The sequence below is a fragment of the Symphalangus syndactylus genome, chromosome 5 (genome assembly GCF_028878055.3).
Source record: "Symphalangus syndactylus isolate Jambi chromosome 5, NHGRI_mSymSyn1-v2.1_pri, whole genome shotgun sequence".
NCBI lineage: Eukaryota > Metazoa > Chordata > Mammalia > Primates > Hylobatidae > Symphalangus > Symphalangus syndactylus.
The window spans coordinates 114,789,410-114,813,718 of record NC_072427.2 but is presented as its reverse complement, the minus strand read 5'-3'; the positions used below and the strand labels follow the sequence as shown (position 1 = coordinate 114,813,718).

The window sequence follows — 24,309 nt, the reverse complement described above, 5'->3', positions numbered from 1 at the left end:
GGCAGCTGTAATTGTCTTTTAGCAATGTAATAGGTCCAAGATGGGGTTTGGGTATCTGTTTGTCTTCAGGTAATCCTTCAGTTCAGCTGCTATTGAGAATGACTGACAGAAGTTGCAGCAAAGATTTTGTGTATCAACTCCTTTGTTTGTGATTTATTGTCTAAAATAATGTGATTAAATAATCTTGCTTTTTTTGGTCATCTGTCTGTATCTTAACTGATAAAAAAAAAAAAAAGGTCTTAATCTATTAACAGTTTAGAGAACCCAAGTATTGCAGGTGGGTTGTTATATCCAACTAATTTTAAATGTTACCATAAAGCTGTGCCTGGGGCCAGCTTAACACAAATTATATTCTCTAGAGACAAAAGAGAGCCACCTTCTGAAAGCCAGCCATCCTTCACATACACTGCAAAGGAGTTCCAGTGGTGAGATGGCACTGTTTTTGTGTGTGTGTGTTTTGGTTTGAGTGTAGTGACAACAGTTATGATAAGGATTAAAGACCCTGGGAGGGGAGAGTGGTGGACATGGTAGACTTCCCCTTAACATTCCCCCACCTACCTTCTGGTGTGTCTTTCTCTTTGCGAAAACCAGAAGACTAAAAATCATATTATATACATTCCCACAAAGCTTGGCTAGCAGATATGATTTAGACTTGGCAGATTCTATGCATCCATGTGAAATTTGGAAAGTAGGATGTGAACGTGGAGGCCACATCCAGTAGCCATGTTAAAGGAAATGGGGAAAATTTCCTTTTTACCTAAAATATATCAAATACTATCACTTCATCAAATCATCATTACAAAATTATTAATAACCTATGTTTTACTCATTTTATTCATAAGAAGTCTTTAAAACATATTATATATTTTACACTTATTGTCCATCTGCATTTGGACTAACCACTTTTCAAGTACTCAATTGCCACCTCTGGTTGCACAGTGTAGCTCTAGGGCAGGGGTTAGCAAACTTGTTCTGTGAAAATCAGATAGAAATATTTTAGGTTTGTGAGACACAGTTTCTATTGCATTCTATTGTCTCCTTTTTTTGTTTCTGTTTTTAAAGATACTTTTAAAAATATAAAAGCCATTTTTAGCTCGTGTATGATCCAATTACGGGCTGCCTAAGGCTATGATTTTCAGTCCCTACTCTAGAGTGTGAAAATCAGCCCTTCTGAGGGTTCTCTAACTTCTATGCTAAATCCTGCCTGCTTCTAGTAGCAAGAGTAGATTCTGTTTTCCACAGTTGAATTTGGCAAATTTATACAGAACATTATTCACCTCGTTCTACAGTGTAAGGAAATGGAGACTGCAAGACTTTAAGCAACTTTCCAAGGTCATATAGCTTCTAAGTGATAGAGCTAGAAAGAGAGTCCATAACTGCTCAAATCCAAAGCTGACAATTTTATCCGCTGTATCATTGGCTCTCCATTATTATTAAGACTTTCTTTAGCTTGAGTAATGAACCTTCACTGATCCATTTATTTAGCTTACAAATATTTATTGAATGACCACTATGCAAAATATATGAATAATAGGAACAATGCCTTTGATCCACATTTAAGCACATTTTTAAAAGGCTCAAGTTTTTGCTATTGTGAATAGTGCCACTACAAACATACGTGTGCATGTGTCTTTATAGCAGCATGATTTATAATCCTTTGGGTATATACCCAGTAATGGGATGGCTGGGTCAAATGGTATTTCTAGTTCTAGATCCATGAGGAATCGCCACACTGACTTCCACAATGGTTGAACTAGTTTACAGTCCTAAATGTCCAACGATAGACTGGATTAAGAAAATGTGGCACATGTACACCATGGAATACTTTGCAGCCATAAAAAATGATGAGTTCATGTCCTTTGTAGGGACATGGATGAAACTGGAAACCATCATTCTCAGCAAACTATCGCAAGGACAAAAAACCAAACACCGCATGTTCTCACTCATAGGTGGGAATTGAATAATGAGAACACATGGACACAGGAAGGGGAACATCACACTCCGGCGACTGTTGTGGGGTGGGGGATGGGGGGAGAGACAGCATTAGGAGATATACCTAATGTTAAATGACGAGTTAATGGGTGCAGCACACTAACATGGCACATGTATACATATGTAACAAACCTGCACATTGTGCATGTGCACCCTAAAACTTAAAGTATAATAATAATAAAATTTAAAAAAAAAATAAACAAAGGCTCAAGTTTTCTATCAATTTATGAGATACAAAGTGAAGTGGAAAATTGACAATTATTTGCTTACTTCAATCAATGTAGACAGCAAGTCAGATAATTCAGACTTGATCCAGTTAACCCCAAATTGGCAGAGATACAAACATTTTATGTTCTCTGTCTTAATCTGTTTTGTGTTGCTATAACAGAATACCTGAGACTGGGTAATTTATAGCAAACAAGAATTTACTGGCTCACACTTCTGGAAGCTGAGAAGTCCAAGACAGAAGGGCCACATCTCGTGAGGACCTTCTTCCTGTGTCATTCCATGGTAGAAAGCAAAAGGGCAAAAGAGGGCAAAACAAAGAGAACAAGAGAGGGCCAAACTTGGCTTTTATAACAAACCCACTCTCGATAACAAACTCACTCTCATGATAATGACATTAATCCATTTGTAAGGTTAGAGCTGTCATGATCTATTAATCTCTTCTTAAAGGTCCCACCTGTCAATATGATTGCACTGGGGATTAAATTTCCAACACATGAACTTTAGGAGAGACATTCAAACCATAGCATTCTCACTCTTTTTCTAATTCAAATACTTTGTGAGCTTCAGACATAAGGAGATACTAAAATAGATAAAGAAGCAAGCAGTTACAGGCTACATTTAAAATAACATTATGGAATGATCAGTCCTTAGGCTAATATGTTAGTTTTTTTTTCAGCGCATTTACTTAGCTGCATGCTTGTTCACTCCCGCTAGTTTTTGGCAGTTGTCCTCCAACACTTTATGCCTTTCCTAATATACTGCAAGTGGATCACTTATTATTTCTCTTTGAAACATTTAATAATGTCCCATATCTTAAATCAGTTTCTCTTTGGACGAGCTATCCATTATCAACCTTCCTGAAACTGCAATTAAAATACAAACTAGATATTTATGATGATGTATGATATTCTTCATTTAAAACCCCCAAATAAACCTCTTTCTGTTCAATGCCTCTACCCTATAATTGCACATATGAACTACACTGGAACATCTCTTTTGAGAATATTGATGATCTTATGTTCATCTATGGAATTCCCACTATGTTCAAAGCAGTGATATCCAAAGGGTGAAATTCCTAGTAAGTATGAATAAATAATATATTTCATAAGGGAAGTCAAAAGCCAAGGATTCTTCTCTCATTTTGATTTTCCTTTTTCAATTCATGTGGCAACTGACATTATTTTTATTAAGGGCTATAGTTTCCTCCGTAACAAATAGTTGTATTGTCAGGTTGGTTCTAGAGATTTTGGGAGTAACTCTCTTCTCTGGAAAGGTTACAAATACCCAGATCGAGGACTGGGAGCTTGAGCCATAACTCCATTAGCTTTAGGGGTGATTTCAGAGTATTTCTGAAGAATCAGTCCAAATGCAATAATATATTTTTTTTTGGTACTCTTAAGTGTGGTCCGAAACTTTTTTTCCTTACGTCAAGATGGAGGAAGGAAGTGCCAATACCAGGAGAAAAGGAAAAAAATCTATTCCTCAAAGGCTGAGAAGGAAATTTAGGAAAGCTCCAAACCATTAACTGGGGATACTAAGAAAGCAGGTACTTAAAATATTTTGATTTAATTATTCAAAAAATTGACTTTATTCGTCTAAGCTGTGAAATAATTTTCATTAGGAATATAATAAGTATTAATAATAATTTGATCAGAATGGCATAATTCAAGAGCTAAAAGGTGAAATCGAGGGTTGAACTGAGTTTTCAGTATGCCTGTATACATACATACATGTTTGTATGTATACATATGTTTTTAATTAAATGCTGAGAAATTACAGAAAGAGACAGAGCTATAGCAATTTAAATCATGTTTTTATCATTCTCGTCTTCTTTTGCAATATAAATGAAGTTTGAAAAAATTTTAGTAGACTAGTTGGCCATGAAATGGTTCGGTTTTTATGCATATTTACTAAACTCACAAATTTAAGAAAGTATCTTCAGGCTTTTCAGCCTATTCAATTTTTCTTTTTAGTTGTAGGGTGAAAATGCTTACGAACAATTTGCAATGTCAATTGATAGCCTCCATGTGAATGGTTTATATCTCTCACACTAATATGTGCAAAATATTATTGCCCCCTCTTTTTTTTTTTTTTTTTTTTTTGAGACGGAGTCTTGCTCTGTCGCCCAGGCTGGAGTGCAGTGGCGCAATCTCGGCTCACTGCAAGCTCCGCCTCCCGGGTTCACGCCATTCTCCTGCCTCAGCCTCTCCGAGTAGCTGGGACTACAGGCGCCCGCCACCACGCCCGGCTAATTTTTTGTATTTTTAGTAGAGACGGGGTTTCACCGTGGTCTCGATCTCCTGACCTCGTGATCCGCCTGCCTTGGCCTCCCAAAGTGCTGGGATTTATTGCCCCTCTTATGCATATCTAGCAACACCAACATCTTAGAGACACTCAAAAAGGTGTAAAGGCAAGGGAAGAGTTTCCACTGCATTAAAAATATTTTTGTATTATTTTTATGTTACTGAGACATTATTATAATAACTTGCTTTCTAACATTGCTTTCTAATTGCTCCAAACTTTCAAAAAACCAAAACTTTGGAAGCTATGATGATAAGCCATTTTTAATGTACCCAAAGAACAAAATAGGTATATGTGAAGGTAAGTGCAAAACTTAAAAGTAATTTGTTGTTACCCTTTCTCTAAAGCAAAAAAGATCTGAGTTTGAATCCTGGTGCATCCTCTCTTTGAGTGGGCAAGTTATTTAACCTTTTCAACATTTCTAAATCTCTCTAAAATTGTTGTGAGAATAAACAAAATAATTTCATGTATACATATATTACCTTACACAAATAAGGCATTGAATAAATGATCATTATTCCTTTTTGTGTTATCAGGAAAAGTGTGATTTTAAGGACAGGAAGTGGCATCTAAATCTGTAAGTATATGGATGTTCCTTATCTGTAGTAGACATAGGCTGTTTTATATTGTCCTAAGCCACAACAAAAGTAAAAGAAGTTTATATGTATTAAATTATAGTTGACCCTTTAACAACATGGAGGTTAGGGTTGTTGACACCCCATGTAGTCCAAAATTTTCATATAACTTTTGACTCCCTAAAAACTTTACTAATAGTCTACTATTGACTGGAAGACTTACTGATAACATAAATAGTCAATCGATACACATGTTGTATGTTATATGTATTATATACTGTATTCTTACAAGTAAGTAAGCTAGAGAAAAGAAAATGTTAATAAAAACATGAGCATTTATTACATTTATTATTCATTAAGTGGCAGTGGATCATCATAAAGGTCTTTATTCCTGTCATCTTCACATTGAGTAGGCTGAGGAGGTCGAGGAATAGGAGCAGTTGTGGCGAAAGAAAATCTGCGTATAAGTGGACCCGCACAGCTTGAACTCATGTTGTTCCAGGGTCGACTGTATTTTAAATACAGGTCAATTGCCTAAGAGTTAGAATAGCCAGCACTGGTAAACAGGACAGGTACAATTTTGTATAATGCAGAGAACTCTATCTCTAGTAATTTTAAAGATAATTCACAAAACAATTTGCATTTGCCTTTTTGTAACACTTACCTTTTAGAAACGATGGTGTGTATCCATAAATTCAAGAAACAGTTTATTATAGTGGTTAGAGCATAAACTTTGAAAACAGCCAGTGATGTGCCAGAATCAGCGCTTGAGATAATTATTAACTAAATATTCAGATACTGCAAACCTGTAGTTAAACTATGGGTAGCTTGAAATTGGCCATGGTGGAGCAATTACACTGTGGAAATTGACAAATGCTATAAATCTAGGTCTCCCCCACAACCACCACCTGATTTGCCAGAAACTACTGATTCAGATATATATCTGTTTAAATGCCAACTTTAACACTTAATAGTTTATATCCTTTAGTATCTTATCTTGCCTTTCTTTCTCGCAACTTCCAAATCTAGAAAATGATATAATTATTTATAGTCATAAGGTTGCTTTGAGGATTGTGTTAACTTACATAATCATCTAGTGCACATTCAATAAATGGTGGTTCATATTGATAAACCAAAATCATAAAAAAGACAAGAAAGAGAAAATCAGAAACTAAAGGAAAAGGAATAACTTTCTGAGAACAGTGAATTTTTGCTGTATTAATAGGTATCATTAGGCAAGAGATTCTAGATCTATAATAGAGAAAAAAAAATCCACTCCAGTCAATGCTTCACTCACCACGAAGAGATTGTTTGGTGTTTGTTCACTCTCTCCAAAGGGTGGGATAGGAGAATCAGTTCTACTAGACGTGTTTTCTGGGTTAGCTTGTTGCTCTGGGATCGGCTCATATAAGCTATCCATAGAGCCCTCCTGCAATACAGAGATTTACAAGTCAAGGAATAACAGAATAATAATTTTCCCTGAAAAGGTGCCTAATGTATCCACCCATCTTTATATAGTACTTTATTTAAATTATCCTGGGCATAGGGATTAAGAGTTTACAGTATGCTAACTTTCAACCGTGAACAATACAGTAAAGCCAGGAATTATTACACAGCCAGGAATCATTATTCCCACCGTTATTACAGAGCCAAGAATTTAAACAAGAGTCTAAGTGTTGCAGAGGCAGGCACACAATGAGGGAATTCCTCAAGAGGTATGTTGAAGACATTAAGTTCAAAAAACTAAATAAATGCCTTTTGAGACACCAATAAACTGTTTTGGTCACAGATTTGAGTTACATGTATATCTCTAATTGGTACCACCTCCCTTTATAAGAAATACAATCTGCTGTACTTAGCTTTCTCAACTGTAAAGTAGCAGTTTCAAGGGCAGAGGAGGTGAAGCAAGATGGCAGAATAGAAAGCTCCACTGGTCGTTTCTCCACAATAAGGACACCAAGTTAACAACTGTCTACACAGAAAAACAACACCCTCATAAGAATCAAAATTCAGGTGAGCACTCATAGTACGTGGTTTTAACATCAAATCACCAAAAGAGGCACTGAAGAGATAGAAAAAACAGTCCCGAATCTCTGATGCCACTCCTCCCCTACCATGGCACCGGCAGCCTGGTGTGGAGAGCATCTCTGGGCTCTGGGGAAGGGAGAACACAGCCATTGTGCGGCATTGAACTTAGTGCTGTCCTTTTAGAGAAGAAAGAAAACCCAGACCAAACTCAGCTGATGCCCAGCCATAGACGGAGCATTTGAACCAGCCCTGGCCAGAAGGAAATCTCCGATCCCAATGGTCCAAAGTTGAGTGCCTGCAAACCTTGCCGCCCAGAGCTGCAGCACTCTGTGTCTCCAGTAAACTTGAAAGGCCGTCTAGAACACAAGGATTGCAACTCCTACGGGTGTCCCAGTGTGAACTAAGCCCAGAGACAGTAGACTGAGAGGGCATGTGACACACTGAGACACCGGTTGGGGCAGCCAAGGGAGTGCAGGCATCACCCTGCCCCTAACCCTACACTGCATATCTTGAGGCTCCAAAAGAGACCCCTTCCTTCTGCTTGAGGAGAGAAGGAAGTGTAGGGAGGCCTTTGTCTTGCATCGAGGGTACCAGCTCAGCCATAGCATAATAGGGCACTGGTGAGAGTCATGAGGTACCCCCCTTCCAGGCCCTAGCTCCCAGATGACATTTCTAGGCAACCCTAGGCCAGAAGGAAACCGCTGCCCTGAAGGAAAGGATTCAGTCCTGGCAGTATTCATTACCTGCTAACTGAAGAGCCCTTGGGCCCTGAATAGCCAGCAGTGATACCCAGGTACTACATCAAGGGCCTTGGGAAAGCCTCTGAGACTTAGTGGCTTCAGATGAGAATCAACACATTACCAGCTGTGGTGGCTACAGAGCAAAACTCCTTCTGTTTGAGAAAAGCAGAGGGAAATGCAAAGGGGACTTTATCTTGCACCTTAGGTACCAGTACAGCCACATGGGGGTAGAGCACCTACTGGGCTCTTGTAGTCTCTTATTTCAGGACTGTATGCTTGGATGGCATTTCTGGATGTGCCCTGGGCCAGAGAGGAGTCCAGTGCCCTGCAGGGTAAGTCCGAGGCCAGGTAGCATTCACAAAAAGCTGACTTAAGAGACCTTGGGCCTTAAGAGAGCATCTGTGGTAGTCTAGCAGTACTCCTTGTACCTAGGGTGGTATGGCTACAGACTGAGGCTCCTCTGTCTTTAAAAACTGGAGAGAAGAGTGGGAAGGAGGGTGTGGTTTGAGTGCCAGTTCAGCTGTAATACAATAACACCAGGTAGACTTCTAATGTATTAGACTCTAATCCCTGACTCCTAGACTGCACTTCTTGGACTCACCCTGGGCCTGGGGGCCTTCAGTGCCCTGAAGGGAAGGACAGAAGCATGACTGGATTTGCCACCTGCTGACTGTAGAGCCCAAGTGCTTTGAGTGAACACAGGCAGTAGCCAGGGAGTGGTTACAGCAGGCCTTGGGCAAGACCTAGTGTTGTGCTGCCTTCAGGTCTGACCCAGCACAGTCATAGTCATGGTAGCCACAGGGGTGCCAGTGTCACTCAACCTCCAGCTTTCAGTAACTCATAACACAGAGAGAGACTCTGTATGTTTGGAAGAAAGTAATAAAAGAGAACAAGAGTCGCTGACTGGTAATCCAGAGAATTCTCCCGTATCTGGTTGAAAACCATCAATGAGGTACTTCGAGTCTGCAAGAACCACAGTGCTACTGGGCTTGGGATATCCCCTAAAGCAGACACAGCTTAGATTACAAAACACAAGTCCTTTCAAATATCTGGAAAGCCTCCTCAAGAGGGACAGCTACAAATAATCCAAGACAGTGAAGACTAGAATAAATACTTAACTCCTTAATGCCGAGACACTGAAGAACATCTACTAGCATCAACGCCATCCAGAAAAACAGGACCTCACCAAGTAAACTAAATAAGGCACCAGGGACCAATCTTGGAGAAAGAGATATGTGACCTTTCAGGTAATTTGAAATAGATGTGTTGAGGAAACTCAAAGAAATTCAAAATAACACAGATAAGGAATTCAGAATTCTATCCAATAAATTAATAAATAAATTGAAATGATTAAAAAGAATCAAGCAGAAATCTTGGAGCTGAAAAATGCAATTGGCAAACTGAAGAATGCATCAGAGTCCTTTAATAGCAGAATTTATAAGCAGAAGAAAGAATTAGTGAGCCTAAAGACAGGCTATTTTAAAATACACAGTCAGAGGAGACAAAAGAAAAAAGAACAAAAAACAATGTAGCACACCTATAGGATCTAGAAAATTGCCTCTAAAGGGCAAATCTAAGAGTTATTGGCCTTAAAGAGGATGTAGATAAAGAGATAGGGATAGAAAGTTTATTCAAAAGGATAATAACAGAGAACTTCCCAAACCTAGAGAAAGATATTAGTAGCCAAGTACAAGAAGGTTATAGAACACCAAGCAGATTTAACCCTAGGAAGACCACCTCAAGGTATTTAATAATCAAAGTCCCAACTGTCAAGGATAAAGAAAGAATTCTAAAAGCCACAAGAGAAAAGAAACAAATAACATACAATGGAGCTCCTATATGTCTGGCAACAGACTTTTCAGTGGTTACCTTACAGGCCGGGAGAGAGTAGCATGACATATTTAAAGTGCTTAAGGAAAATAATTTTTACCCCAGAATAATATTTCTGGTGAAAATATCTTTCAAACATGAAGAAATACTTTCCCAGACAAACAAAAGCTGAGGGATTTCAACAACGCCAGGTCAGTCCTATAAGAAATGCTAAAGGGAGTACTTCAATCAGAAAGAAAAGGACAGTGATGAGCAATAAATAATCACCTGAAGATACAAAACTCACTGCTAATAGGAAGTACAGAGAAATACACAGAATATTATAACACTGTAACTGTGGTGTGTAAAATACTCTTATCTTAAGTAGGAAGATTAAAGAATGAACCAATGAAAGATAATAACTACAACAGCTTTTCAAGACACTGTCAGTACAATAAGATGTAAATAGAAGCAATGAAAAGTTAAAAAGCAGGGAGACAAATTTAATGTACAGAGTTTTAATTAGTTTTCTTTTTGCTTGCTTGTTTGTGCAAATAGTGTTAAGTTGTCAGCAGGTTAAAATAATAAGTCATAATATTTGCAAACCTCATGGTAAACTCAAACCGAAAAACATACAATGAATATACAAGAAATAAAAAGCAAGAAACTAAACCATGTCCCCAGACAAAGTCACCTTCACTAGAGAAAGACAGGAAGGAGAGAAAGAAGGAAGACAAGACCATAAAACAACCAGAAAACAAGTAATAAATGGCAAGACTAAGTCCTTAATTAACAATAATAACATTGAATGTAAATGGACTAAAATCTCCAATCAAAAGACATAGACTGGCTGCATGAATGAAAAAACATAACCCATTAATCTGTTGCCTGCAAGAAACAAACTTCAACTATAAAAGCACATATAGACTGGCTGGGTGCAGTGGGTCACACCTGTGATCCAATTACTTTGAAAGGCCAAGGTGGATGGATCACCTGAAGTCAGGAGTTTGAGACCAGTCTGAAAAACCTGGTGAAACCCCATGTCTACTAAAAATACAAAAATTAGCCAGATGTGATGGCACACACCTGTAATCCCAGCTACTCAGGAGGCTGAGGTAGGAGAATATCTTGAACCCAGGAAGCGGACGTTGCAGCGAGCCAAGATCACACCACTACACTCCAGCCTGGGTGACAGAGTGAGACACTGTCTAAAAACATACACACACACGCACACACACACACACACAGAGAGAGAAAATAAAGGGATGGAAAAAGATATTCTATGCCAATGAAAACCAAAAAAGAACAGAAGTCACTAAACTTATATCAGATAAAATAGATTTCAACACAAAATCTATAAGAAGAGACAAAGAAGGTCACTATTTAATGATAAAGGGATCAATTCAGCAAGATGATATAAACATTTTAAATATATATGCACCCAACACTGGAGTACTCGGGCATATAAAGAAAATATTTTTAGAGATAAAGAGGGATAGGACCGAATACAATAATAGCTAGTGACTTTAACATACCATTTTCAGCTTAGGAAAGATCTTCCAGACAGGAAATCAACAAAGAAACATCAGACTGAATCTTCACTATAGAGTAAGTTGATCTAATAGATACTTACAGAACATTTCAGCCAAAAGCTGCAGAATACACATTCTTTTCCATAGAAAATAGATCAGTCTCAAGAATACAACATATGTAAAACAAAAAAGTTTTAAAACATTAAATAAATTGAAATAATATCAAGCATCTTCTCTTACCAAAATGGAATAAAACCAGAAAATAATAAGAGTAGGAATTTTGGAAACTATACAACATGGAAATTAAACAATATTCTCCTGAATGACCAGTGGTCAATGAAGAGATTAAGAAGGAAGTTGGAAAATTTCTTGAAAGAAATGATAATAGAAACACAACATACCAAAACCTATAGGATACACCAAAGGCAGTACTAAGAGGGAAGTTTATAGCTATAAATGACTACATCAAAAAAGATAACTGCAAATGAACAACCTAACAATGCATCCTAAGGAACTAGAAAAGTAAGAGCAAACCAAACCCCAAATTAGTAGAAGAAATGAAATAATAAAGGTCAGAGCCAAAATAAATGAAATTGAAGTTTAAAAAAATACAAAAGATTAATGACACAAAAGGTCGTTTTTTTGAAAAGTTAAACAAAATTGACAAACTTTTAGACAGACTAAAAAAAAAAGAGATAAAGCCCAAATAAATAAAATCAGAAAAGAAAAAGTAGACACTACAACTGATACTGCAGAAACTCAAAGCATCATTAGTGGCTACTGTGAGCAACTACATACCAATACATTTAAAAAATCTAGAAGAAACGGATGAATTCCTAGATGCATACAACCTACCAAGATTGAACCAAGAGGAAATCCAAAACCTGAAAAGACCAATAACAAGTTACAAGATCAAAGCCATAAAAAAAGAAATCTCCCACTAAAGTAAAGCCCAGAACCTGAGAGCTTCACTTCTGAATTCTACCAAACCTTGAAAGAAGAATTAATACCAATCTTACTCAAACTATTCCAAAAAGTGGAGGAGAGGGGAATACTTCCAAACTCATTCTATGAGGCCAATATTACTCTGATACCAAAACCAGAAAAAGACACATCAAATAAAAGAAAACTACAGGCCAATATCTCTGATGAATATTGATGCAAAACTCCTCAACAAAATACTACCAAACTAAATTCAACAACAATATATTAGAAAGATCATTCATCATCCAAGTTCAACGTATTCAAATCAATCAATATGATACATCATATCCACAGAATGAAGTTTAAAAACAATATTATTATATAAATTTATACTAAAAAATCACTTTAAAAAATTTGACATTCCTTCATGATAAAAAAAATACCTAAAAAAACTGGGTCTAGAAGGAACATACCTCAATATAACAAAAGCCTTATGCAATAGACCCACAGCTAGTATCATACTGACTGGGGAAAAGATGAAAGCTTTTCCTCTAAGATCTGGAATACAACATGGCTCACCAGTGTTATTCAACATAGTACTGGAAGTCCTAGCTAGAGAAATTAGACAAGGAAAGATATACATGGCATCCAAACTGGAAATGAAGAAGCCAAATTATACCTGTTTGCAGATGATATGATGTGATTTGGAAAACCCTAAAAATTCTACAGGAAAACTATTAGAACTAACAAACAAATTTAGTAACATTGCAGGATAAAATTTCAACATAAAATACCAGTAGCACTTCTATGAGAACAGGCAACAATATAAAAAAGAAATTAAAAAGTAATCCTATTTACACTAGCCACACGTAAAATTAAATCCCAAAGTGAAAGATCTCTATAATAAAAGCTATAAGATATTGATGAAAGAAATTGAGAAGGACATAAAAAACTTGAAAATATTTAATGAAAAATAGTTTTTCATAGATGTATTGAAAAATAATATAGGTTTATGGATTGAAAGACAATTTTGTTAAAATGTCCATACTACTCAAAGCAAACTAAAGATTCAAAGCAACCTCAGTCAAAATACCAGTGACATTCTTCACAGAAATAGAAAAAAAAATCCTAAAATTTATATGGGACCACAAAAGACACAGAATAGCCAAAGCTATCCTAAGCAAAAAGAACAAAACTGGAGAAATCACATTACCTGACTTCAAATTAGAATATAATTAGAGCTACAGTAACCTAAACAGAATGGTACTGGCATAAATACAGACACATAGACCCAATGTAAAAAATAGAGAACTCAGAAACAAATCAGCACACTTACAATGAACTCATTTTTGACAAAGATGTCAAGAACACGCACTGGGGAGAAGACAGTCTCTTCAATAAATAGTGCTGGAAAAACTAAATATTCAAATGCAGAAGAATGAAATTAGGCCCCCATCTATCACCATATATGTAAATAAAATCAAAATGGGTTCAAGACTTAAATCTAAGACCTCAAACTATGAAACTAGAAGAAAACATTAGGGAAAATCTTCAAGACATTCGTCTGGGAAAGGATTTCTTGAGCAATTCCCCACAACTATAGGCAACCAAAGCAAAACTGAACAAATGGTCTCGTAAGTTGAAAAGCTTCTGCACAGCAAAAGATATAATCAACAAAGTGAAGAAACAACCCACAGAATGGGAGAAAACATTTGCACAATATCCATCTGACGTGGGATGAATAACCAGAACATACATGGAACTCAAACAACTCTATAGGGAAAAGTCTAATAATCTGATCAAAAAATGGGCAAAAGAATTTGAACCGACATTTCCAAAAGAGGACATACAAATGGCAACAGGCATGTGAAAAAGTGCTCAACATCATTGATCATCAGAGAAATTCAAATCGAAACTACAACGGATGTTAGCTCACCCTAGTTAAAAATGCCTTATATCCAAAAGACAGGCACTAGTAAATGCTGGTGAAGATGTGGAGAAAAAGGTACCCTATTTCACTGTTGGCGGGAATATAAATTAGTACGACCACTATGGAGAACAGTTTGGAGGTTCCCCAAAAAACAAAAAATTGAGCTAACATATGCTCCAGCAATCTCACTGCTGGGTATATACTTCGCAATTTGTTGCAGTACTGTTACAATAGCTAAGATTTGGACACAACCTAAGGGTCTATCAACAGATAAATGGATAAAGAAAATATGGTACATATACACAATAGAGTATGGTTCAGCCATCAAAAAAGAATGAAATCCAGTCATTGGCAACAATATAAATAGAACTGGAGATGATTATGTTAAGTGAAATAATTCAGTCACTGAAAGACAAACATCACATGTTCTCACTTATCTGTGGAATCTAAAAATCAAAACAATTGAACTTCTGTACATTGAGATTAGAAGGATGGTTACCAGAGGCTAGGAAGAGTAATGGGGTTCTGGGAGGAAGCTGGGGATGGTTAACGGGTACAAAGCAATAGAAAGAATGAATATGAGCTACTATTTGATAGCACAATAGGGTGACTGTTGTCAATAATAACTTAATCGTACATTTTAAAATAATTTAAAGAGTGTAACTGGAATGTTTTTAACTCAAAGGATAAATGCTTGCGGGGATGGATACCCCATTCTCCATGATGTGCTTATTTCACATTGCATGTCTGTATCAAATCATCTCACGTACTCCATAAATATATATACCTACTATGTACCTACAAAAATTCTAAAAATTTGAAAGACTGAAAAAGCATCAAGGGCAAATGATACACATTGCAACACACACACACACACACACACACACACACACACACACACACACACGCAGCAGGAAGCTATAAGGATAAAGTAAATTCAAGGCATGTTTTGAAATAGCAAAAATATTTTACAAGTACAGTCAAGGAATTAATATTAATGTTTAGAACATTGATAATAAAAATATGATTTATTCATTTTTATCCTTGTATGAAAAAATGAATTTAAAATGCATGAGTTTGGATTTAAAATCATTGTGTAATGTATTATAACTTCTTTGTATTTGGGAAGAAAATTTATTAATCAAATTGACTTTTTAAAAAAGATATAATTAGTCTAGTTATGACATCATCTAGAAGCAGTCTTAAAGGAGAGAGGTAGACAGTATGCACTTAATATGTTGAAAAGTTCTGGGTATATTAACATATAAGTAAAGTGAAGATCGGTTGCCTTGTCTACCTTTAGAACATTTGGCCAATATGATTTGCTGTTTCCTCTTTTAAGTAACCCCTGTTCCAAACACATTACAAACTACTGGGAAAATTATTAAGAACTAAGTAAGTCATGAGTGCTCTAAAATACGTAAACATGTAGGGAAACCTAACAGAAATACAAAGTAGTGAGTGAAACTAAAGTTTTAGACATATTAAGCTCCTATCCCAAAACAGACAGCATTGGACAGATCTTAAACCCTGAGGGGTAGCATGCAATAGATGTCCTCTACATAAGGCAAACTCCATGATAGAAATACAGGGCCTATGGTAGCAACCACCACTATAAAAGGGGGCTGAAAAAAGCTTCTGCCAACAGCTGCTAGAGCTCTTGCTAACAAGAAGATATGGGCCAGAAAAGCAAAATTTAACAACATGGCCAGCAAAACAGAATATGAAACAAGCTACCAATAGTTCAGTGTCTACATTAGTAATAGTCCATATATCTGCTGGAATAAGATCTCTGGACCAGCAATGTAATCTCTGGTTTTTAATTGGGGCATCAGGAAGACATGAGATTTTTTGCCTCACTAGTAGTTAAAGCAAGGTGAAGAAGCCAGGAAAGAAAGAAAGAGAGAGAGAGAGAGAGAGAGAAAAAGAGGGAAAGAAAAAGAGTTGTCATTCTAAATTAGCCAAAGCACATGAAGAGATCAAATGCTGAGAAAGAGAGCCAACTGAATTGACAATCAGAAAATGAAACCATTTCATTCCAGATGAAATTAAAATCATAAAATAGATGGAGAGATAATTTAAGAAAGAATATATGTAATCTTCAAAGAGCTAAATAAAAAAGTAATATTCGATGAAAAAGAAATAATTTATGATGAAACCAAAATTAAATAGGAACAAAGAACAATTACAAAGTCTTGAAAATGAATAATATAATCACAGAAATTTATATGAAATAATCAAAAATTGAACTCTAGGCCTTTCACAAGAGAGAATTAGAAAATACTGAGTTCATTTAGGGTGCAGCATAGAAGGATAAATAGAAAACATGATACACACAGGTAAAAGGTTGGAAGATATATTAAAAGATGACAAAATACTACTAATAGGAATTCTAGAAAAAGAAAATGATAGAATTTTCCTATTAATGCAAGAAAACAACAGATCAATTTTAGGTATTAACATAGTTTTTAAAATCCTAAATAAAATATCAACAAAATCAAATAGTACATATAAAACTACATTATGACCAACTAGTGTTTAATATAGAAATGTAAGAATGCTTTAATAATTAAATATAAATTAAAATATTTAAAAGGAAGTTAATCTCAATAAATATTTAAGGCATTTGAAAATTTTTAACGTTTACCCACGTCAAAATCTTAGCAAATTGGGAAAAGGCAGGACTTCCTTAACCTGATTAGAGTTATTTTAAAAAAATTTCCTCATGAAGACTGAATTATAAATAATTATATGAGCATTAGAAATAAGAGTAAGATGGCTGCTATCATAGCATTTCTACTTGTCAATATTATGGAAGATAAAGAACTTAAGAATAACCTAAATGCTAAGAAAAGGAATAATTTATAGATTATTTGCACAGCAAATCTGAGAAAACCACAAAATATCTCTGAGAATTCTTCAAGATCAGGAAAATTATTTGTTTGGATATCAATATGCTAATAATGTATCTCTAAATCAGCATCAACAAACTTGGAGAAAAATTCACAGTGGCATCTAAAATTCTTAGATGCCTAACAATAAATTTCACAAAAGGTAAGCAAGATAACATAGGGAAAATTATAAAATATTATTGAAGGCTATGAAAGAATTGAATAAAGAGTTATCTATGTTTGTGAATGAAAAGACCTAACACCATAATGAAGTCAATTTCCCCTAAAAATGGTGTAAAATTCAAGTTCATTTCAATCAAAATCCCGTCAAAGGTATTCACATAATTTGACAATACGAACCTAAGTTTATATAGAAAAAAGACGAAGTCCAAACTTTGAAGAAGGACAAATGGGGAGCGGGGTATTCTTCTGAGTAAGACTCACTTGGCAGTAGAATTATTAATATTTTAATAAGTACTTAAAAGAACAAGTAAAAGGAAAGGGATAGAAATGAACCAATGGGATAGAATAAAGAATCCAAATAAAGACAGAGGCAGCATTTCAAATTATTGAAGAAATTGTGCAGGAATAATTGATTTGTAACCTCATAGGTTACAAAGACATGTTAAATGCAATAACTACATGATGAGCTCAACAAGAAAAATCACTGTGCCTCAAATGAGCAAGTTTTCTAAAAGCCTCATCATCACGTACAACTCTAAGAAAAATTGTGGAGTCAGAGTGGCATATATAAAAGGATATTTCTGCCTCCCTGTTGAAAGATAGACCCCATTTCGAGTTTATAGATCCAAAATAATAGCAATCACCTTTAATGGATTATTTATAGTATCCTTGGTTCAGAATGGGTAGTTCATTAAGTTTCTGCCTTTATATTTCTCTTAAAAACCCCATTTACTAAAAGATTTACAATTTTCCCCTACACTTAAATAAAAGATGTTTAACTCTTTCATTCTTTCGTTAGTGGTGATCTTTATGTGACACATAATGTTTAAAATCACCTGCTTCCCAGAGATTTAAAGGTCAGTGTTTTTACATACACCTTCATTTTTTTAAAATTCAAGAATCTTTCCATTAAACCAGTGGTTTTTATTCTCTTTTCTTAAATGCAGTGTCCCATATGTTCACATTCCTACAGCCATGGATAAAATATGTTTTGGATTTTGCATAAATTCCTGGCAAGAGTTGTACCCCCACCCCTTTTTCAAAGGTTGTAACAGCACAGTAGGGTGTCACAACACTCTGGTTGAGAACCTACACTAAATTATTTTATGTATTTATTCCACAAGAAGGAATAAAAAACACCTAAGATAATGTTTATTTTTTAAGTACCTCATACACATTTTCTTATTAAAGCAATTGAATTTGATAACATAAACTTTGCAATGATTCAACAAAAACCTGGGGTTCTTGATGGTTCCGTCTAATGAAATATGTTTCTGAGCAAGTAACTGCTTAAGGACAACTTTAACAGACAGAAAAGAGTTACAGTCATACTGAGTCCATGAGTCAGGACTTTGAGGCAATCCTTTTTAAGTATGTGCTCCCTTCCCTATATCACAGAGGAAGACAATCAAGCTCATTATATGGTTATATGTCTTTAGCAGCAGCATTACAAACGTATGTCACGCCACGCTGAACCATGCTATGTTATAGAAACATTAGCATACTGATTATATTACCATTCAAAATGATTTCAGAAAGCAATCGTCTTTGGTGCCACACTGCCTATTTCCATGGGAAGTATATTCATACAAACCACATAGAGCTCTTTTAGAACAACTAGAAAAGTATGCACAATACCACTTAAATCACCTGAAATGGGATTTCTGCCGTCAGATTTATATGGCACAAAGCAAAGTTGAGAGCTGGCAGTTATTTTGTAAATTGGCTATATAGGCAACAAGAACTCGATGATTCAGCCTCCCACAACTCACAATTGCATTTTATTTTTCAAGATGCTCTAAGATTAAATCCCTTATCTTGGCTTAAAATGCCTCCTGTTTAGGTATTACAGTGTATGTCAGCACCATCTCTACTGCTTATGTTAATCTTATGTGCAATTAGGAAAGAAAACAAACATCAGAACTAGGCCATTTTATTTTCCCAAATGAGGGGGATCGCCCAGCGACATCTTGAAAAACCAATGAATAGACATAATGCCCTGCTGTAAACACAGATAGAAATGAATAAAATTATTTTTTGAAATCCATTTTTAAGCATTGGCAGATGGTCACAATTGCAGGTTAGAGTTATAAAGTATTTTCAGATCCATGACTACCTGATAACTTTCACTGATCCACTTCAGTCTAAGGAAAAAAAAGTAATAATGTGAAAACGAATTTGAGAGGTGCTTATACCCTTGAGTAAGCACATCTCCAGGAGTGGATTAATCTATTGTACCTTGCATTTACAGTGTGGTGCAACTCAGAAAACTACCTCCATGGAAGTTTAACCAAGCCAGCATTGAAAGGAATTCATTACTCAAGGAACAAAGAAGAAATTTTGATTCCTGGGATGTCTCAAAGCAAAGCAGGCAACACAAAGCCTGCGTATTTTGCAAAATTTGTCTCATAACAAATAGAAGAAAATTATTTCTCAAAAATACTGTTCCCAGAACATTATACTTAAAAATTCAACATCAAAATGATAAATAACTAGTAATTGTTGCAGAACTTTTTTTAATACTTGCCTTTGAATAGAGTTGGCTTAAGGGCTTTAATGAAAGCATCCTTTCTCACTGTTCTTTGTGAGGTGAACTTTCTGAGATGCTAAGTGTATTAATACCATCACATAAGAAGTTTAGAATATATCCTAATTTCATTCCTTTTGACACAGTAAAATTAAAATGAGAACATAAATGCTGCAAATAAAGGAACTTACCAGCGAAATGCAGAAAAGATTCATTTTGACCAGCTTCACTCTTGTTGCCCTGCTTTGAGAAATACGATCGCCTGTTGTAGCTCTCTCTTGCCTTCACAGCTGTTTGGCCAGTTCTCATGGGAGATTATTACAAAGTAAAATCCCTGCCATAATCCAGGGGATTCAGAGACCATTATCAAATAATATAGGCCTTTATTGAACAAACAATTTCCTAAATTAATGAAGAACCCTGACGCATAACATGAGAGAACGAGACTTACCATGATCTGTGTAAACAGATTTCAAAGGTGGCAATGATAGTCTTAAAACCTGCAGTGAAAATGCATTGCAAACAACTACAGGCAAACCTGGAGAAAATATTATTCTTCAGGTTAAAAGTAACATCTTCCTCTTAAAGGTGGTAGGTCAAGGGTCCGTCTCATATTTCTTCCCATCTCCAATTCCTATTTTCTCTTTCAACAATTAACAAAACGTTTGATTCCCTACATGACAAGATATAGAGATAAACACATTTTTAAATGGCAAGATATGCAAAATGCATAAATCTAAAATGTACTACTTTAATCATTTTTAAGTAAACAGTTCAGTAACATTAAGTACCTCTATATTGTTGTGCAACTATCACCACCATGAATCTCTGGAACCGTTTCATCTTTCCTAACTCAAACCCCATACCCATTAAACACTAACTCCCCATTTCCCCTGCCCCTCAGCCCCTGGAAACAGCCTTTCTACTTTCTGTCTCTCTAAATTTGACTACTCTACATGCTTTCTGTAAGTGGAATCAATATTTGCCATCTGGTGGCTGACTTACCTCACTTAGCATAATGTCTTCAAGGTGCATCCATGCAATAGCATGTGCCACAATTTCCTTCATTTTTAAGACTGAATAATATTCCTTTTCGTGTATATATCACATTTTGCTAATCTACTTGTTTGTTGATAAACACTTGGATTAGTTCTACCTTTTGACTATTGTGAATAAGACTGCTATGAACATAGATGTACATATATCTGTTTGAGTCCCTGCTTTCAATTCTTTTGGGTATATACCCAGAAGGGGATTGTTTGATTTTTTGTTAATTCCATGTTATAGAGGAAACACCGTATTGTTTTTCTCACTGACTGCGTCATTTACATTCTCACCTACAGTACACACAGGTTCCAATTTCTTTGCATCCTTGCCAGCCCTTGTTATTTTCTGTTTTTTGTTTGTGTTTTTTTTTTTTAAATAGTGGCTACCCTAATGAGTGTGAAATGGTATCTCATGGTTTTGATTTGCATTTGCCTAGTGATTAGTGATGATGAGCATCTTTTTATTTATTAGCCATTTATGTACTTTCTTCGGATTAATGTTTATACCAGCCCTTTGCTCATTTTTAAAATTTGGTTTGTTTGGTTTTTGGTTTTGTTATTGTTGAATTGTAGGTGTTCCTTACATATTCTGGATATCTCTTTGCAGATATGTGATTTGCAAATAATTTCTCCCATTCAATGAGTTACTTTTTTACTCTGCTAATCGTGTCCTTTGATGCACAGAAGTTTTTTTTCTTTTTAATTTAATAAAGTCTAAATTATCTACTTTTGTATTTGTTACCTGTGCTTTTGGTGTCACATAAATCATTGCCAAATCCAATGTCAGGATGATTTTTCCCAGTGTTTGCTTCTAATAACTTATAGTTTTAGCTCTTTGGGACTTTGTCAATTTTGAATTACTTTTTGTATATGCTGTAATGTAAGGGTCCAACTTTATTGTTTTGCATGTGTATATTCCATTTGTCCAACACCATTTGTTGAAAGGCTGTACTTTCCCCATTGAATGGTCTTGACAGATTTGCTGACAATCATTTGACCACATAAATGAGGGTTTATTTCTGGGCTCTCCATTCTATTGCATTGGTCTACATGTCTGTTTCCATGCCAGTATCACACTGTTTTAATTACTGTGCGCTTCAAACTAAGTTTTGAAATTAAGGACTTTGGCATATTGTCTCACTCCTTCAAAAAAAAAAACCCTTAAAAATGTTCTGTTTTTTTGTTTTGTTTTTTGATAAGAAAATTGAGGCTCAGAAGAGTAAGTAACTTGCCAAGGTCAAAACTAGAAAATGGTAAATTCTGGAATCTAGTCCAGGAATATCTAGTTCCAAATTTTATGCTTTTTATATTAACTATATCATCTTGTGTAAAGTTGAGGATGATACTTAGCTTCTGCGTCTTCAGTAAACTCCTCTGTATGATGGCATGTTAAACTTAGTTATTTGAAAACGTCAAAACATCAGCTAAAACTAGGTTTTTTTTGATATTCATTTGGGTCTTTTATTTCTAGATATGCTTGAAATCTAATTATTTTTTAAATGCACGAATAGTTCTAAAAGTTAAATTTATTTTTTAAATTTTTATTATTTTTCTTTATTTTTTAATTAAATGAAAATTGTATATATTTATGATATACAACATGATGTTTTGAAATATGTATATGAAAAGGTTATATTAAACTAACATATGCATCACCTTACATATTTATTTGTGGTGAGAACACTTAAAATCTACTCTCTTAGCAGTTTTCATGTGTACAATATATTGTTATTAACTAAAAGCACCATGTTGTACAATAGATCTCCTGAACTTGTTCTCCCTGTCTAACTAAAATTTTATATCTTTCGACCGTCATCTCCTCCAGTTACTCCCCAAATCCTCCAGAACCTTGTAATCATCATTCTACTCTTTGCTTCTACGAATTTGACTTTTTTAGATTCCGCATTAGTGAGAACATTCAGTGTTTATCTCTCTGTTTCTGGCTTATTTCACTTAATGTAGTATCTTCCAGACTCATGGATATTGTCACAAATAACAGAATTTCCTTCATTTTGAAAACAATAGTATTTCACTCTGTATAAATACCACATTTTCCAGCAATCCCACTACTGGGTATATATCCATAGGAAATGAAGTCTGTATGTCAGAGAGATATTTGCACCTCCATGTTCATTGCAGCATTATTCCCAGTTGCCAAAATATGGAATCAGCTTAAGTGTCCATAAACAGATGAATAAATAATTAAAGTTAAATTTAGATCTTGCAAATAAGTTTCTTCATCACTTGGTCCTGGACTTACTTTTTTTTAAATAACATTTATTTTCAATACCCTTATTAGAAATAAGATATTCTAAGGAAGGGTATCTATAGCCCCTTGATTTTAATTAGCAACACCTGGAGATTCACACTGGCACCTTCTGCTTTAAAGTGTTATCAGTTAAGAATGCTTTGAGTTGCAGGTAATAGACTACATGACTAAGAATGTTTAATCAAGAAGGGTTATTGTTCACATATAAGAACAGTTCTATGGATTGACAATTGTTGTCACTGAAGGAGAGGGTCAGTGAGATCAGTTATGATTACCGTCTATAATGAGTACCTTGCCCTTCCTTTCATGACTTGAAGATGGCTGCAGAAGTTCATAGCGTTAAATCCTCACACAGTTGCTTTCAAACACTGGAAACAGATATCATATGCACCAATGTCAAGCAGCCCTTCCTGTTTGGCCTCCCTTCCATCATGCCTCCCAAGAGCCTCAGTACCCCTGTAGGTTTCACTGTTTCTGCATACCTTTCCAAGTTAGTACTTTTGAAGTGTATTATTTAAGACATATTTTGAGATACAATATTAAAATTTAATCAAAAGCTAAACTAGATGAAACTAGGACTTTGCGTTTCTTCTTTATAATCTTTCATTTTAGGAGCTATAATATTATTTCAAATTCTGATTTAAAAAAGATTAAAAATTTTTCACACATACTCAAAAGTAGACTACACTAATTCTTTTATATGCCCCTCACCTATATTCAATAATTATCAAGATATTGCAAAAGTTACCTCATCTGTCCTGTTTTATCCCCTTTTTCTTTCCTGCTAAAGTATTTTAAAGCAAGTCTCAGCATCATGTTATTTCACTCCCACATACTTCATTTATCTCTAATTTTTTTTTTACTTTTTTTAGACAAAGAGAATGCCATTCATAAATCTAAAAATTGTTTCCTATATCTCTTCATGCTATCCCTCCCCCCTCCCCCCACCCCACAACAGTCCCCAGAGTGTGATGTTCCCCTTCCTGTGTGCATGTGTTCTCATTGTTCAATTCCCACCTATGAGTGAGAACATGAGGTATTTGGTTTTTTGTCCTTGCGATAGTTTACTCAGAATGATGATACCTAATGCTAAATGACGGGTTAATGGGTGCAGCACACCAACATGGCACATGTATACATATGTAACAAACCTGCACATTGTGCACATGTACCCTAAAACTTAAAGTATAATAATAAAGTAAAATAAAATGAAAAAACAGAAAATAAAATAAAAATTGTTTCCTGATTACTTCAAATCAGGAAACATTCCCCTCACAGAAAGGTAGGGTCTATTTCTCCAGTCTCTTGAATATCGGCTGAGACTATGACTACAT

At 35.3% G+C, this 24,309-nt stretch overlaps 1 protein-coding gene across 1 annotated transcript in view; it reads right to left on the bottom strand.

Annotated features, from left to right (window-relative positions):
• The window catches only part of SAMSN1 (SAM domain, SH3 domain and nuclear localization signals 1), a 163,367-nt gene extending 143,398 nt beyond the window's left edge, over positions 1–19,969 (bottom strand). The window contains 3 exon segments of the mRNA XM_055279301.2: positions 6,394–6,525; positions 19,852–19,894; positions 19,896–19,969. Of these exon segments, the coding sequence (XP_055135276.2) occupies positions 6,394–6,525; positions 19,852–19,894; positions 19,896–19,969 (249 nt within the window).
• Between the last annotated feature and the right edge of the window lie 4,340 nt (positions 19,970–24,309).